The sequence below is a fragment of the Hemitrygon akajei genome, chromosome 8, assembly GCF_048418815.1.
Source record: "Hemitrygon akajei chromosome 8, sHemAka1.3, whole genome shotgun sequence".
Lineage (NCBI taxonomy): Eukaryota > Metazoa > Chordata > Chondrichthyes > Myliobatiformes > Dasyatidae > Hemitrygon > Hemitrygon akajei.
Genome location: NC_133131.1, coordinates 54235745 through 54251242, shown reverse-complemented (window position 1 = coordinate 54251242; position 15498 = coordinate 54235745). Strand labels below are relative to the sequence as shown.

The 15498-nt window shown below is 41.5% G+C and overlaps 1 protein-coding gene across 5 annotated transcripts in view; it reads left to right on the top strand.

The window, feature by feature from the left end:
* The window catches only part of LOC140731911 (protein CASP-like), a 725429-nt gene that overhangs the window by 317741 nt on the left and 392190 nt on the right, over positions 1-15498 (top strand). For 4 of the 5 annotated variants that reach the window (XM_073053887.1, XM_073053886.1, XM_073053888.1 and 1 more), the window contains exons 14-15: positions 8385-8481; positions 9120-9791. In XM_073053887.1, the coding sequence (XP_072909988.1) occupies positions 8385-8481; positions 9120-9791 (769 nt within the window). The remainder of the gene's footprint in view (positions 1-8384; positions 8482-9119; positions 9792-15498) is intronic. The other variant, XM_073053890.1, reaches the window with a different exon arrangement.

Genomic DNA, 15498 nt, shown 5'->3' with positions numbered 1-15498 from the left:
GACTAGCTTTGTAGACATTCTCTGAGAGTGAAAAGATAACTCTTCCTCAAAGGCATTGCACACTAACTGGAGACACACCTGAATGCCATGTGTCAGCTTCCGACATGAGCAACGTCTATCATCGAGCTCTGGAAGTCAGATCAGAATGTAGCATATCAATTGTGTCTTCGCAACGTTCAAGTAAAACCACAATTAGCATAGCCGCTGCATGGGCCTGCACCAGAGCTGAAGTGGCAAATATGAAAGCAATTTATACTAAGTGCCAAGTTGAAATGCGAATGGGAAAGTACATACAGATATGGAGAAAGCTCATACAGAGGCTACATTGAGTGTTCTCAAGGAGGACAGTGAAGTTGAGGCTTCCTTATCAAAAGCAAATATGTATAGGAGCTGCAGCTGACTTAGTGGTGGTCGTTCCTCTAGGAGGGTGACTGAAGAACCAACCATTAGTGCAGGCCCTCAAATACGACATGATTGCTGAACAGTGGATGAAATCAAAGCAGCAGTCAAAGATGGGAAGTAACCAGTCCTCTGGTGTTTGCATCCTCTCCTGCTGTTGCAAGGACATGACTTAGGATGGAAGCCAAGGGTCGAGAAGCGCTAGCATAGTCGCGGATGTGGAGTGGATACCCAGGAGAGTCTTTACTCGGAGACAAGGTCCATGTAGATTATCCAGGGAATGGTGCGGAGCTAGGAACTAACAGTCCTAAGGGATCAGGAAATGAGGTTTACACTCACTAGAATTGACAGCTGGCAGCTCATTGCTGTGATGCCAGGGTTCTTAACCTGCATTCCCTAATGGAAACCAGGTGTTCTGTAATTAATGGAACTGGGAACAATTGGAAATCAGCTGAGGGATTAAGGCCCAATCAAAGAGACATTAGCAAGATGGGGAATTGCCAGATGGAATTATGATAGCTGTAGATTCAAACCCAAAAATAAGATGAATTCTCATAAAAGGCAGGAAATTTAAAATGCCTATGGTCACCTAACTTGGAAATGCATGGGTGTTCCCCCAAGAAAAAATGAGGTACGAAGGTAAACTAGCCAAGAATATAAAGGAGGATAGTAAAAGCTTCTTTGGGTATGTGAATAGCAAAAACATAGTTAAGACAAAAATTGGGCCATTGAAGATAGAAACGGGTGAATTTATTATGGGGAACAAGGAAATAGCAGATGAGTTGAGCAGGTACTTTGGATCTGTCTTCACTAGGGAAGACACAAACAATCTCCCAGATGTAATAGTGGCCAAAGGAACTAGGGTAAAGGATGAACTGAAGGAAATTTATATTAGGCAAGAAACGGTGTTGGATAGACTGTTGAGTCTGAAGGCTGATAAGTCCCCGGGACCTGATGGTCTGCATCCCAGGGTACTTAAAGAGGTGGCTGTAGAAATCATGGACGCATTGGTAATCATTTTCCAATGTTCTATAGATTCAGGAACAGTTCCTGCTGATTGGAGGGTGGCTAATGTTGTCCCACTTTTCAAGAAAGGAGGGAGAGAGAAAACAGGGAATTATAGACCAGTTAGCCGGACGTCAGTGGTGGGAAAGATACTGGAGTCAATTATAAAAGAGGAAATTATGACACATTTGGATAGCAGTAGAAGGATCAGTCCGAGTCAGCATGGATTTATGAAGGGAAAATCATGCTTGACTAATCTTCTGGAGTTTTTTGAGGATGTAGCTATGAAAATGGACAAGGGAGAGCCAGTGGATGTAGTACACCTGGACTTCCAGAAAGCTTTTGATAAAGTCCCACATAGGAGATTAGTGGGCAAAATTAGGGCACACGGTATTGGGGGCAGAGTACTGACATGGATTGAAAATTGGCTGGCTGACAGGAAACAGAGTAGTGATTAACGGGTCCCTTTCGGAATGGCAGGCTGTGACCAGTGGGTTACTGCAAGGTTTGGTGCTGGGACCGGAGCTGTTTACAATATACATTAATGATTTAGATGAAGGGATTAAAAGTAACATTAGCAAATTTGCTGATGACACAAAACTGGGTGGCAGTGTGAAATGTCAGGAGGATGTTATGAGAATGCAGGGTGACTTGGACAGGTTGGGTGAGTGGGCAAATGTATGGCAGATGCAGTTTAATGTGGATAAATGTGAGGTTATCCACTTTGGTGGCAAGAACAGGAAGGCAGATTACTATGTAAATGGAGTCAAGTTAGGAAAGGGGGAAGTACAACGAGATCTAGGTGTTCTTGTACATCAGTCAATGAAAGCAAGCATGCAGGTACAGCAGGCAGTGAAGAAAGCTAATGGCATGCTGGCTTTTATAACAAGAGGAACTGAGTATAGGAGTAAAGAGGTCCTTCTGCAGCTGTACAGGGCCCTGGTGAGACCCCACCTGGAGTATTGTGTGCAGTTTTGGTCTCCAAATTTGAGGAAGAACATTCTTGCTATTGAGGGAGTGCAGCATAGGTTCACAAGGTTAATTCCCGAAATGGCGGGACTGTCATATGTTGAAAGATTGGAGCGACTGGGTTTGTATACACTGGAATTTAGAAGGATGAGAGGGGATCTGATTGAGACATATAAGATTATTAAGGGATTGGGCACGCTGGAGGCAGGAAGCATGTTCCCGCTGATGGGTGAGTCCAGAACTAGAGACCACAGTTTAAGAATAAGGGGTAGGCCATTTAGAACAGAGCTGCGGAAAAACTTTTTCACCCCGAGAGTGGTTGATATGTGGAACGCTCTGCCCCAGAAGGCAGTGGAGGCCAAGTCTCTGGATGCATTCAAGAGAGAGTTAGAGCTCTTATAGATAGCGGGGTCAAGGGATATGGGGAGAGGGCAGGAATGGGGTACTGATTGTGTATGATCAGCCATGATCACAGTGAATGGCGGTGCTGGCTAGAAGGGCCGAATGGCCTACTCCTGCACGTACTGTCTATTGTCTATTAATAAAAGTACACAAGGGCTGAACAGTGCAACAAGTGCATCTGTGGACCACCTATCAACAGAACCAACTGCACTACCCTCATTCACTGCATCATGCTGTGTGATAAATCACCATTGGACAATAGTTTGAGTGAGATGCTGAGACAAGCCAGAGAAGCCCTTAGGCAGAGTCCCACCTCCCTCTGGTGCTCTTCCCCCTTTTCTTTCTATCATGAACTTCTGTCCTGTCCTATGAGATTCCACCTTCTCCAACCCTTTTTCTCTTTTACCAATCAACTTCCCAGCTCTTTATTTTACCTTTCCCACCTTCCCATTTTTACCTAGCAGCTTGTGGTTCTTCATCCATTCCCTCCACTTTCTTACTCTGATTCCTCAAATTTTATTTCAGTCCTGATGAAGGGTTTTGGCCTGAGTCACCGACTGTACACTTTTTCATAGATGCTGCCTGGATGCTGAGCTCCTCCAGCATTCTGTGTGCTTATCTGAGGCAGAGTCAGTCTGAACGTGAACAAGACAGTCATCTAGAGAGTGCTGGAGAATCTGGAGGGTAGCAAGGAGAATGGAGAAACAGTAACACAGATGGGTACATGGTGCTGCAAGCACTAGAGGACTCCAGGAAACTGAGCCAAAATTCTATTTGCACTTCAGAAAAATTAGACCCAGATACAGCTGTAAATTTAGGGCCAGCACATAGGCTCCTACTGTTTTTAGCACACCCACAGAAGAGCATAGTGTGGAGTTAGCTGAACATCTGGAAGAGGTGTCAGTGGATTTGTTGTGAAGCCAATAGGAGGGGAGATCTGCTTACTCTTGCCAACCATCATTGAGTGCAACCATATTCCGAACAACAGGGATGAAATCCCAATTCTTGAAACTGCATGTGGTCATTCACACCTTAAGGGCATAGCTTCTACTGTGATTCTCCTGTTGCTTTGCAGAGGCACCATCTCTAAGGTATGTGAACAGCACAATGGTCAGCATGATGCACTTTATGCCCAACAACAATGCTGTACAGAATCAGCAATCCTGGTTCAATTCACACTGTTGCCTCTAAGGAGTTTGTTCATTCTCCCCAGGACTGTGTGGGTTGTCCGGTTTCCTCCCACAGTCCAAAGATGTACTGGTTGGTAAGTTAATTGGTCATTGTGATTTGTCCCTTGATCAGGCTAGTGTTAAATTGGGACTTGCTGGGCGGCATGGCTAAAAGAGCCGGAAAGGATTACTCCACACTGTATCTCAATAAATAAATGACTGGACGTGGCTGAGTCATGGTGAGTGAAGTCTGCCTTGGTGGTGCTCATTAGCACACTTTCAGTGTATTTAAAACTAGTGTCCTAGAGAATGTTTACCCAAGTCATTTCAAACCCTGAGATTGTAGGAGTGGCCAAAGGCAGCCTTTGCAGTGGTTGGCACATTTGTAAGCAACCTTTTAGCACAGAGCAGCTGAATGCAGCAAAGGTTAGAATCCTAACTGTTCAAAGACAAGTGTATTTAGAGGAAGTGTCATCCATCACAAAGCAGGAACTGCTCCCAATCCAAATTCATTCAGTACTTTACTTACGGTCACCAAACAATTGATACTAGAGCGTACAATCATCACAGTGATATTTCATTCTGCGCTTCGCGCTCGCTGAAGTACAAATCAAATTAAATATAATAAAAATTTAAATTATAAATCATAATTAGAAAATAAGAAAATAAGGTAATGCAAGTCAGGTCCGGATATTTGGAAGGTACAACCCAGATCCGGGTCAGAATTCGTTCAGCAGTCTTATCACAGTTGGAAAGAAGCTGATCCCAAATCTGCCCCTATGAATCTTCAAGCTCCTGAACCTTCTCCCGGAGGGAAGAGGGACAAAAAGTGCATTGGCTGGGTGGGTCGTGTCCTTGATTATCCTGGCAGCACTGCTCCGACAGCGTGCGGTGTAAAGTGAGTCCAAGGATGGAAGATTGGTTTGTGTGATGTGCTAGGCTATGTTCACGATCTTCTGCAGCTTCTTCTGGTCTTGGACAGGACAACTTCCATACCAGGTTGTGATGCACCCTAGACGAATGCTTTCTACGGTGCGTCTATAAAAATTAGGGAGGGTTTTAGGGGACAGGCCAAATGTCTTCAGCTTTCTCAGGAAGTAAAGGCGCTGGTGGGCCTTCTTGGCAGTGGACTCTGCTTGGTTAGACCAAGTCAGGTCATTTGTGATATTCACCCCAAGGAACTTAAAGCTTTTGACCTGTTCCACCTGTGCACCACCGATGTAGATGGGGTTGTGCGGTCCGCTACTCCTTCTGAAGTCAACAACCAATTTGCTTGTCTTGCTGACGTTGAGGGATAGGTTATTGTCTTCACGCCATGCCACCAGGTTCTTAGTTTCCTCTCTGTACTCAGACTCATCATTACCCAAGATACGGCCTACAGTTGTGCTGTCATCAGCAAACTTATATATTGAGTTCGATGGAAACATGGCTACACAATCGTGGGTGTACAGGGAGTACAGCAGGGGGCTGAGTAGACAGCCAAGTGGGGCACTGGTGCTCAGAGTGATTGTAGAGGAGAGCTTGCCCCCTATTTTTACAGCCTGGGTCCTGTTTGTGAGGAAGTTGAAGATCCAGCTGCAGATCTGAGTGCTAAGACCCTGGTTCCGGAGCTTAGGAATCAGTTTAGAACAGAGATGAGGAGACGGGCAACAATCATACCAGTGATATGATATAAGAAGAGTAATGACTATCGCCTAGTAGCACTCACATCTACAGTGATGAAATGTTTTGAGAGGTTGGTCATGACTAGGCTGACTTGGACTCACTTCAGTTTGCCTCTCACCACAATAGAGCAATGAAAGATGGCTCTTCACATGGCCTTAGTCTACCTGGACTAACACCTACGTTAGGATTCTATTCATAGATTGTAGCTCAGCATTTAACATAATCTTTGCCACAATCCTGATTGATAAGTTACAGAACCTGGGCCTCTGTATCTCCCTCTGCAATTGGATTCTCGACTTCCTAACTGGAAGACCACAAACTGTGCAGATTGGTGATATTATCTCCTCCTCGCTGGCGATCAACACTGGTGCACCTCAGGAGTGTGTGGTTAGGCACAGCTCAAATACCATCTATAAATTTGCTGATGATACAGCCATTTTTGGTAGAATCTCAGATGGAGATGAGATGGCTTAAAGGAGTGAGATATACTAACTAGTGGAGTGGTGTCGCAGCAACAACCTTGCGCTCAACATCAGTAACACGAAAGAGCTGATTGTTGACTTCAGGAAGGGTAAGACGAAGGAACACATACCAATCCTCATAGAGGGATCAGAAGTGGAGAGAGTGAGCTGTTTCAAGTTCCTGGGTGTCAAGATCTCTGAGGACTTAACCTGGTCCCAACATATGGATATAGCTATAAAGAAGACAAGACAGTGACTATACAGTATTAGGAGTTTGAAGAGATTTGGTATGTCAACAAATACACTCAAAAACCTCTATAGATGTACTGTGGAGAGCATTCTGACAGGCTGCATCACTGTCTGGTATGGGGGTACTACTGCACAGGGCTGAAAGAAGCGGCAGAGGTTTGTAAATTTAGTTGGCTCATCTCGAGTACTAGCCTACAAAATACCCAGAACATTTTCAAGGAGTGGTGTCTCAAAAAAGCAGTGTTGATTATTAAGGACCCCCAGCACCCAGAGCATGCCCTTTTCTCATTGTTACTATCAGTAAGGGGGTACAGAAGTCTGAAGGCACACACTTTGAACATTTGACATTGAACCCTTGAACACTACATAATTTTTTTATATATATTTCTATTTTTGCATGATTTTAATCTATTCAATATACAGATACTGCGATTGATTTACTTATTTATTTATGTTTTTTTCTTCTCTATTATGACATTGAACTGCCGCTGCTAAGTTAACAAATTTCATGACACATGCCAGTGATAATAATCCTGATTCTGATTCTGAGGAGAAAATTCTTTGGCTAGAGGGTGGTGGATCTGAGGAACTCATTGCCACAAGTGGCTTTGGAGGCCAGATCAGTGAATATTTTTAAAGTGGTGGCTAATAGGTCCTTGATCAGTCATGGCATCAAAGGTTACAGGAAGAATGGGATTGAGAGTGAAAATATATCAGCCATGATGGTATGGCAGAGCTGACTCAATGGGCTGAATAGTCTAATCTGATCCTATGCCTTATGTTCTACTTGTGTTTATAAGTCAGAACATTGTATAAAAAAGTTAGCAAGTCATGTACTATATAAATAATTGGTGGGACCTCATTTGGTGTACAGCAAGGATGTGGAGTATGTGGAGAGTATGCAGACGTTCACCAGGATATTAACAGGTTTAGAGGGCATTAATTATAAGAAATTGGACAAATTAGGGTTGTTTTCTCTGGAGCGTTGAAGACTGAGGGGGAACCTGATAGAAGTTCGTAAAACTAAAAGAGGCGTAACTTAGATAGATAATTAGTCTTTTTTCTGAGCGGAAATATAGAATACTAGAGGGTATAGCTTTAGGGCAAAAGGGAGAAAGTAAAGGATGTTTGCAAAACAAGCTTTTACACAGAGTGGGAGGTGCCTGCAATGCACTTTCAGGAGAGATGGTGGAAGCAGATAAAACAGCATTTAAAAATCATTTGGACAAGCACGAATAAGCAGGGAATGGAGGGATATAAACCACAAGTAGGTGGATGGGATTAGTTAAAGTTAACATTACCGTTGACACAGCCATTGTGGGCTGGTGGGCCTTCTCCTGTTCTGGTTTCTGTGTTCCTATGTATAATTTTTTTATAATTCTTGTTTGTTTGCATCAAATAAAAAGTACATTAAAATAGGTTAATGCTTTGGCAGGATAAAATTACGAAGTTCCTTACCCATCCACACACAAACCTAATCTTCTTCTGGCAAAATTTGGATAACATCTGAAGCAATAAGTCCTATCTGGGGATAAGGAGGTGCAGTAAATTTTGGGCACAGAGACAAAAAATATTCACAGTTGAGGTTAATTTGATTATTTCAGAATTGTAAAATTTAGTTGGTAAGTGGAAGAATGGATTAAAAATTTTCCTATTAGATTCATTAGCAAAGTATGCCAAGTTCTCTTTCTGGTCTATTTTCCTTGTTTTTAGAACACTATATTGTTTCTGTGTTGCTAAGGTGGAATAATTGTGCTATGTTTGTGAATTCTTTTCATATCTGCTGAAAATAGGAGTATTGCTTCATAGTTTCTTCATTGTGAGTTAATGGACTTTCAAATATGAATTATGTCATTTCATCCAGAGTGGTTGTTAATAAGTAAGGCTTACCAGGCAGTTCACAAAATCAGTGTGCCTTCAAAGGACTTTGGAACTGGAATTGATTGCCTTGGGCTGCATGTTTGCCATTAATTTTAATTCTTAATGAATCCTTGATTAAACATGATCAGTACTGAAATGTCACGTTTAACATTAAATAAATCTGACTGCATTGTTGCTTTAACAGGATGCATCCAAGACTCTAGAGGTACTTCTGCTGGAAAAGAACCGCTCACTACAATCTGAAAATGCAACTCTGCGTATCACCAATAGTGACCTTAGCGGTAGGTCTTTGCATTTGCAGCTTATGTAGCTGTGCTTAGGGAATGTGAGTACATATCCTGAGATCAAAGTCTGTATTAGTGCATGGCAGCAAGAATTTTGTGTATTATACCCTTCTAAATCACTAAATTATAGTTGTGTATTTGTACAGACTGGGTAATAGGACGAAGTTTTCATGAAAACATTGATTTATAAAAAAAAATCAAATGCTTTTGAACTTTATTGATGCCTTTGGGTTTTTAAGCCTTGTTTTTTTGTTTCCCTCATAGGTTTCTCTCAGAGCATACATTCTATAGCCAATGCAGTATTCAGTCATATTGAATTGATGCTATTTTGTATTTGCTGCAATTATCTCTCCAAGTAGGATTTTATATTTGTTAAACTAATGTTGCCTAATATTTGCTATGGGTTGCGTAAATGATTGTTAGGAATTCTCCAGACTGTTACTTACAAGAAAGGTACAAACAACAAATGCATGACATCTGCCGTTGGGGGCTAGTCTGGCATAGTCAAATTTGACCATCCATATCAACAGCAAAGCCCTTTGAAAAACGGACAATTTTGGGCTAAAGTTTGCTAATTTTCATGGTTTAACTTTTTTCACTCCCCCATAATGCATTGTGTTTGACCTTTCTTGTAGGGTCAGCTGGGAGAAATGGGAAAGACCGACTTGAAAGTCTGCGTCCTTCGACCTCACCAACTCCCCCTCCCTCAAAGTTGCTGCGCAACACGAATGAGCAGGCTTCCAGTGCTAATGGTACGCACCAATTTTCACCGACGGTTTTAGGTCAAGATTTTTACAGTTCATCATTGGCAAGCTCCCCGGTCCCCCTGGCCTCTGCAGGGAAATTTGCACTAAACTCGCTTCTTCAGCGGCAGCTAATGCAGTCCTTCTACTCCAAGGCAATGCAGGATGCGGGAAGCACAACCATGCTTTTTCCAACAGGTCCTTACAGCACAAACTCCATATCATCCCCAAGCCCCATACAACCGAGCGCTGACTTGAATGGAATGATCCCTTCACCCAGCCAGTCAGAGAGTACTGGAAGCATATCCGAGGGCGAGGAGCTGGATACAGCGGAAATTGCACGGCAGGTTAAAGAGCAGTTGATCAAGCACAATATTGGCCAACGGATATTTGGACATTATGTACTGGGGTTGTCTCAAGGCTCTGTAAGTGAAATATTGGCCAGACCGAAACCGTGGAATAAGCTGACTGTTCGAGGGAAGGAGCCCTTTCACAAGATGAAGCAATTCCTGTCTGATGAACAGAATATTCTGGCCTTGCGGAGTATCCAGGGCAGACAAAGAGGTGGGTCATAGATTTAATATTCATTCTGAATCCCTTAAAGTTCTTATGGTTACCCTGCTTTTCTCGATAAAGTAGGAAGTAGAATATTATTTTGATCATTTGGGTAAATTGATGCATCTTTGTAAGTGGGTGGTGCAGGAATCTTCACCTTAATCCTATGCCCTGTATTCTTAGATATGCCCACTGTGGGGAAAGTAATTACCATTTACTCTCTATCCTCATAATTTCACATACCTCTTATCAGGTTACCCCTTGGCCTCCTCAACTCCAAGGAAGACAAATCCAGCCTATCCAGTCTCTTCTTATAATTGGAATAATCCTATCCTGGCAACGTTCTCGACCATCTCCAGTATAACTGCATATTTTGTATAGTGTGCTAACCAGAGCTCCACATAATACTCTTGGTGTGGATTAATCAATGTATTATAAAGATGGAACATGATGTCTCAAGTTTTATATTCTAACCTTATTCATCAGGATATCCAAACACCTGTGCTGCTACATTCAGGAATCTGTGGACTTGTCCTGTGTTCACCAACATACCCTAGAGCAAATCCAACCTTTGATTGCCTTCCCAAAATACATTATTTCACATCTGTCAGGATGAATTTTAATTTGCCACTGTCCTGCCCAAATTTTAGAGAACCTTCCTCATTGTCTACACCACCAACAGTTTTCATATCTGTGTTGTTTATGGAACCATTGCTCAGAGAGATTCAGTAGCAAACCCACTTTATGTCTAACCCTTGGAAGGATTGAATAACTTGGTGTGCCTGGCGAAGGAATGTTTCTCATTCGGAGTAACCAGATCTCAGTTAGTCTCATTTGGCAACTGAGTATAATGTTCCTGTTTAAAGTTGCTCCTGCTGATGCCAGATGAGAACAGAACTGAGCCACCACTACCTACTTTGGCATGTTGGACTTTAGACGAGCATCCATAGGAGCAGGAGTGGGCCACCTAGCTTCTCAACTCTGCTCCATCATTGAGTAAGGTTGTGACTGATCTGAATTTGACATTAATCCTTTACTCACTGAATTTTTGAAATTCCTTTGTAATCTGAAAATCTATCTGCCTTGGCCCTGATTTTGAAAGGAGAAATTTCCCCTCATCTCAGTCTTAAAAGACTATTTTCTGCCTTGAATGAATGCTTATTAACTCTAGAGTTGCTCAAACATCTGTTTAGTATCCAACCAGTCAATCACTCTCTGAATCTTGATTGTTACAGTGGCTTCTCATTCAGCTAGCTAAACACCAGAGGTCATAGGTTTGTTTTGCATATGATTCTTTCTAGGACATTCTGTCATTTCTAGGCATGAGTATTGTTCAGTTTTTCCAGGTTTCCAGAACAAGGATGTGTTATCTTTAATAATACCAAATAATATTATTAACACCTTGTACAGTTGTGGCTTGTTAATGTCTTGTCCTTCTTGTTCAGGTGTCAGAATACCACAAGACCCACACGATTTGACTAATGTGCTTTTTTTCCTCCTGACCACTTAAAGTGGACACCACATTTTCCCCCTCATCTCAAGTTTATGTGGTTCATTGTGGTGCATTTGTCTATATCTCTTTCCCAATTCTTTTTGTCCTGCTCAGAAGACTCATTTATGTTATATTTGGTCCTTTCATCTGCCATTCTTTCAGACTGTAGATAGCTGAAACCCCTCCACAGAATGCTAAGGTTTATGTAACACTAGTTTTATGTAAACATTTTAAAAATGCCCAGTGAACAAATAGGAAACCAATCTTCATCCATGCTAATTTATTACCCTCATCCCAGGAGTCCACACAAGAATGTTTTTTTCTCTGAAACTTTATTGAATTCCTTTTGCAAATCCAACTACATGACTTCTACAAGCTCCCTGGTGGCTACATGATCAAAAAAACTTGTTAACCATTATTTCTCTTTGACTGTGTGGACAGTGCCTATTCATTTTATGGTCTTAAGTGTTCTGTTATCACTTCATTTATAATGGTTTTCAGCATTTTGCTGATCTCATTCCCGTTTAGCCAAATTCACTCAAGTTAACACCAGAGTGAAATATCATTAGAAAATAACCTTCACTGTAAGTTTGATTAGTTCATTTTAGATAGGAAGAGAAGTTTACTTAAAATGAGAATACGTTAAAATTGACAAATACTTCCTCCAATGAAGTACTTTCTTGTGATATTGGAAAAAAGGAGATAGATATTTCAAAATGCTACATGTAAATTTGACTATAAATATTCTGTTAAGATTTTAATGCTTGTGTTAAAAAGAATATTGTCTTTAAGTTGTCATTATGATATTGTAATGAGATAGTTTAAAAGTATTGGAAACTAAATCCTATCTCTCAATGTTATCATTTAAATATGATTCCAGAATTATTACTTTTAGGTATGCTGGGGAAAGTCTTAGTAACTTGCTCATTTATAATTGTCCATTACTTTTGTGCACTATTAAATAAACTGTGATGCTTACTCTGCAGAACTTTACAAGAGTAAAGAGCTGCTGGAAAAATGCTGGGAAAAATTAATTGTGCAGAATCTAAAGAGGCAGAAACTGTTAAATAAATCAGATATTTTCACAAAAGATGAAACTGTTTCTCTCTTTACAGATGCTTTTGTTTATTTATAATACTGCCATCATTTTCTCTCTCTCTGGATTCTCTACAAATGATCCAAAATAGTTCCTTAGAGGTTGTGCATCATCACCTTGCTATTGATTTATAATCTAAACAGCAAAATTCTTATAATAGAGAAAAGTGATTAGTGGTTGAAGCTTCAGAGTGTGGTTTACTCCAGGGTTAAATAATTGAGTATCAACTGATCTTATTGCCAGGGAGTGTGGCCAAATTTAAAATACTGTATGGTTTGATGTAGTTTCAAGTTGTGGTTGGGTGACAATTTAAATATTAACATGGTAGCAGTAATATAATGATACAATATGATGTTCGAAGCTTTTATTTGAAAGCAGTTGCACAAGTGGGGTTACTTGTGGCAACTCACACAAAATGCTGAAGGAACTCAGAAGGTCAGGCAATATCTATGGAATAGTCAATGCTTTGGGCTGAGACCCTTCTTCAGGCTGCGTGTAGCTCAGCTGATTTATCCAATGAGTCCTGAACCATTAATGTCCCAGTTTCAACAAGTGATGCGCAGAGTCAGTTGGTCTGGAGCACTTTATTGATGAGTGGGACTTAGTGTGGATGCCCCGGTGGAAGTATGTCAGGGTATGACTTCAGACCTGTTGCCTTGACGTCGCACGTGATGAAGACCATGGAGCGGCTGATAATACAGAATCTGAGGCCACAAACCAGGCATGCCCAGGATCCTCTTCAGTTTGCGTATAAGGAGAAGGTGGGAGTGGAGGATGCTATCACGTATTTGCTGCACAAATCACTCTCTCACCTAGATGGGGTCAGTTGTGCTGTGAGGATTACATTCCTTGACTTCTCTAGTGCCTTTAACACCATCCAGCCCAAGATCTTAAGGCACAAACTAACGGAGATGGGAGTAGGCTCTCACATGGTGGATTGGATTGTGGACTACTTGACAGATAGACCTCAGTATGTGCGGTTGGGAGACTGTAGGTCTGACACGGTGGTCAGCAGCACAGGAGTGCCGCAGGGAACCGTACTCTCTCCGGTCCTGTTCACCCTGTACACATCAGACTTCCAATATAACTCGGAGTCCTGCCATGTGCAGAAGTTCGCTGATGACACGGCCATAGTGGGGTGTGTCAGGAATGGACAGGAGGAGGAGTATAGGAAACTGATACAGGACTTTGTGATATGGTGCAACTCAAACTACCTGCGTCTCAATATCACCAAGACCAAGGAGATGGTGGTGGACTTTAGGAGATCTAGGCCTCATATGGAGCCAGTGATCATTAATGGAGAATGTGTGGAGCAGGTTAAGACCTACAAGTATCTGGGAGTACAGTTAGACAAGAAGCTAGACTGGACTGCCAACACAGATGCCTTGTGCAGGAAGGCACAGAGTCGACTGTACTTCCTTAGAAGGTTGGCGTCATTCAATGTCTGTAGTGAGATGCTGAAGATGTTCTATAGGTCAGTCGAGGAGAGCGCACTCTTCTTTGTGGTGGCGTGTTGGGGAGGAAGCATTAAGAAGAGGGACGCCTCACGTCTTAATAAGCTGGTAAGGAAGGCGGGCTCTGTCGTGGGCAAAGTACTGGAGAGTTTAACATCGGTAGCTGAGCGAAGGGCGCTGAGTAGGCTACGGTCAATTATGGATAACTCTGAACATCCTCTACATAGCACCATCCAGAGACAGAGAAGCAGTTTCAGCGACAGGTTACTATCGATGCAATGCTCCTCAGACAGGATGAAGAGGTCAATACTCCCCAATGCCATTAGGCTTTACAATTCTACCGCCAGGACTTAAGAACTTTTTAAAAGCTATTATTAATGCTTTTTGAGATAGTGATTTAGATGCATATCATATTTTTTACTGAGTTAAGTATTGTATGTAATTAGTTTTGCTACAACAAGTGTATGGGACATTGGAAAAAAAGTTGAATTTCCCCATGGGGATGAATAAAGTATCTATCTATCTATCTATCTATCTATCTATCTATCTTCTTGTTCCCTGCTGGATGTGTGGAGGATGTAGGTGTGAGACAGGTTTAGGGTCAGTTACTATTTCTTCTCTCTGTATCCTTTGTTTTGTGTTTACTGGTACATCCTGTCGCAAATTTATGCTTGTCAGCTACTGAGGTCCTCAGGGTAACAGCTGCCAGGCAGGTAAAGGCCAGAGCTCTAAGTGTGAGGGATGAAGTAAAAGAATACAACTTTTGACTAGATTACAACATCATGTATTATCTCAGGGTTTCGAGACCTGGAGGGAATATTATGAATGTAGCATTTACATAGACTTCAAGACATTAACGTGTGGATGTCAGAGCATTTTTATGGTAGTTGCTTCTTTGTAAAACTAATTAGAAATAATGTCCTTATTTTGCATTAAATAAAACTGGATTGTCAGAAGATAGAATGCATCCAAGTTCATCCCCACTCACTAGCACTCTGCACACTATGAAGCATCAGACTTCTGTGGAAGCAGAGTGCAATGTGTTGTCACTGCTGTATTTAATGCTATTTCTAGGTGAGATTTAAAGCATTCTCTTGAATTTTATCTCCGTGTTGTACCAGTTTAGCTTTGATTTCTGCTGTTGATATTTAACACTTGTGGAAACCCTAGCTTTTGTCACATCTGCTTCACTCCAGAATTGCATAGTTTGACAGTTCAGGTAATCATTCTTCTCTTGATATCAGACTTCCACACTGTACCAGATCATTACCTCCCATCCTCTAATTTCCAAGCAGATGCTCCAACTGGGGCGCTATCTAGTCAAGCCTGAGGAAATAAAATGTAGATAAGAAGGAAAATGCTGCAATTTTTGAAACTATGGAATGAAAGTGGCAAGATGCAAATTCACTGGTTGATTTGCACATGATAGAGTTGGTAACATTTTCTTCAAAGAAACTTTAAACACAAAGAATATGGTCGTATAAAAAAAATCTAATTATGAACAACAATCTCTTGACCAGGATAGTATGATGGAAAAGCTAGTGATGAATGGATAATCAAATTAAATGTGGCAATACTGTTTCTCTATCCTCTTCACTGAAACAAAGATTGTAAAATTGGTTGGTATAGCATACTCTAAAATATTCAAAATGGATCTTTTAAGTACAAATCCAT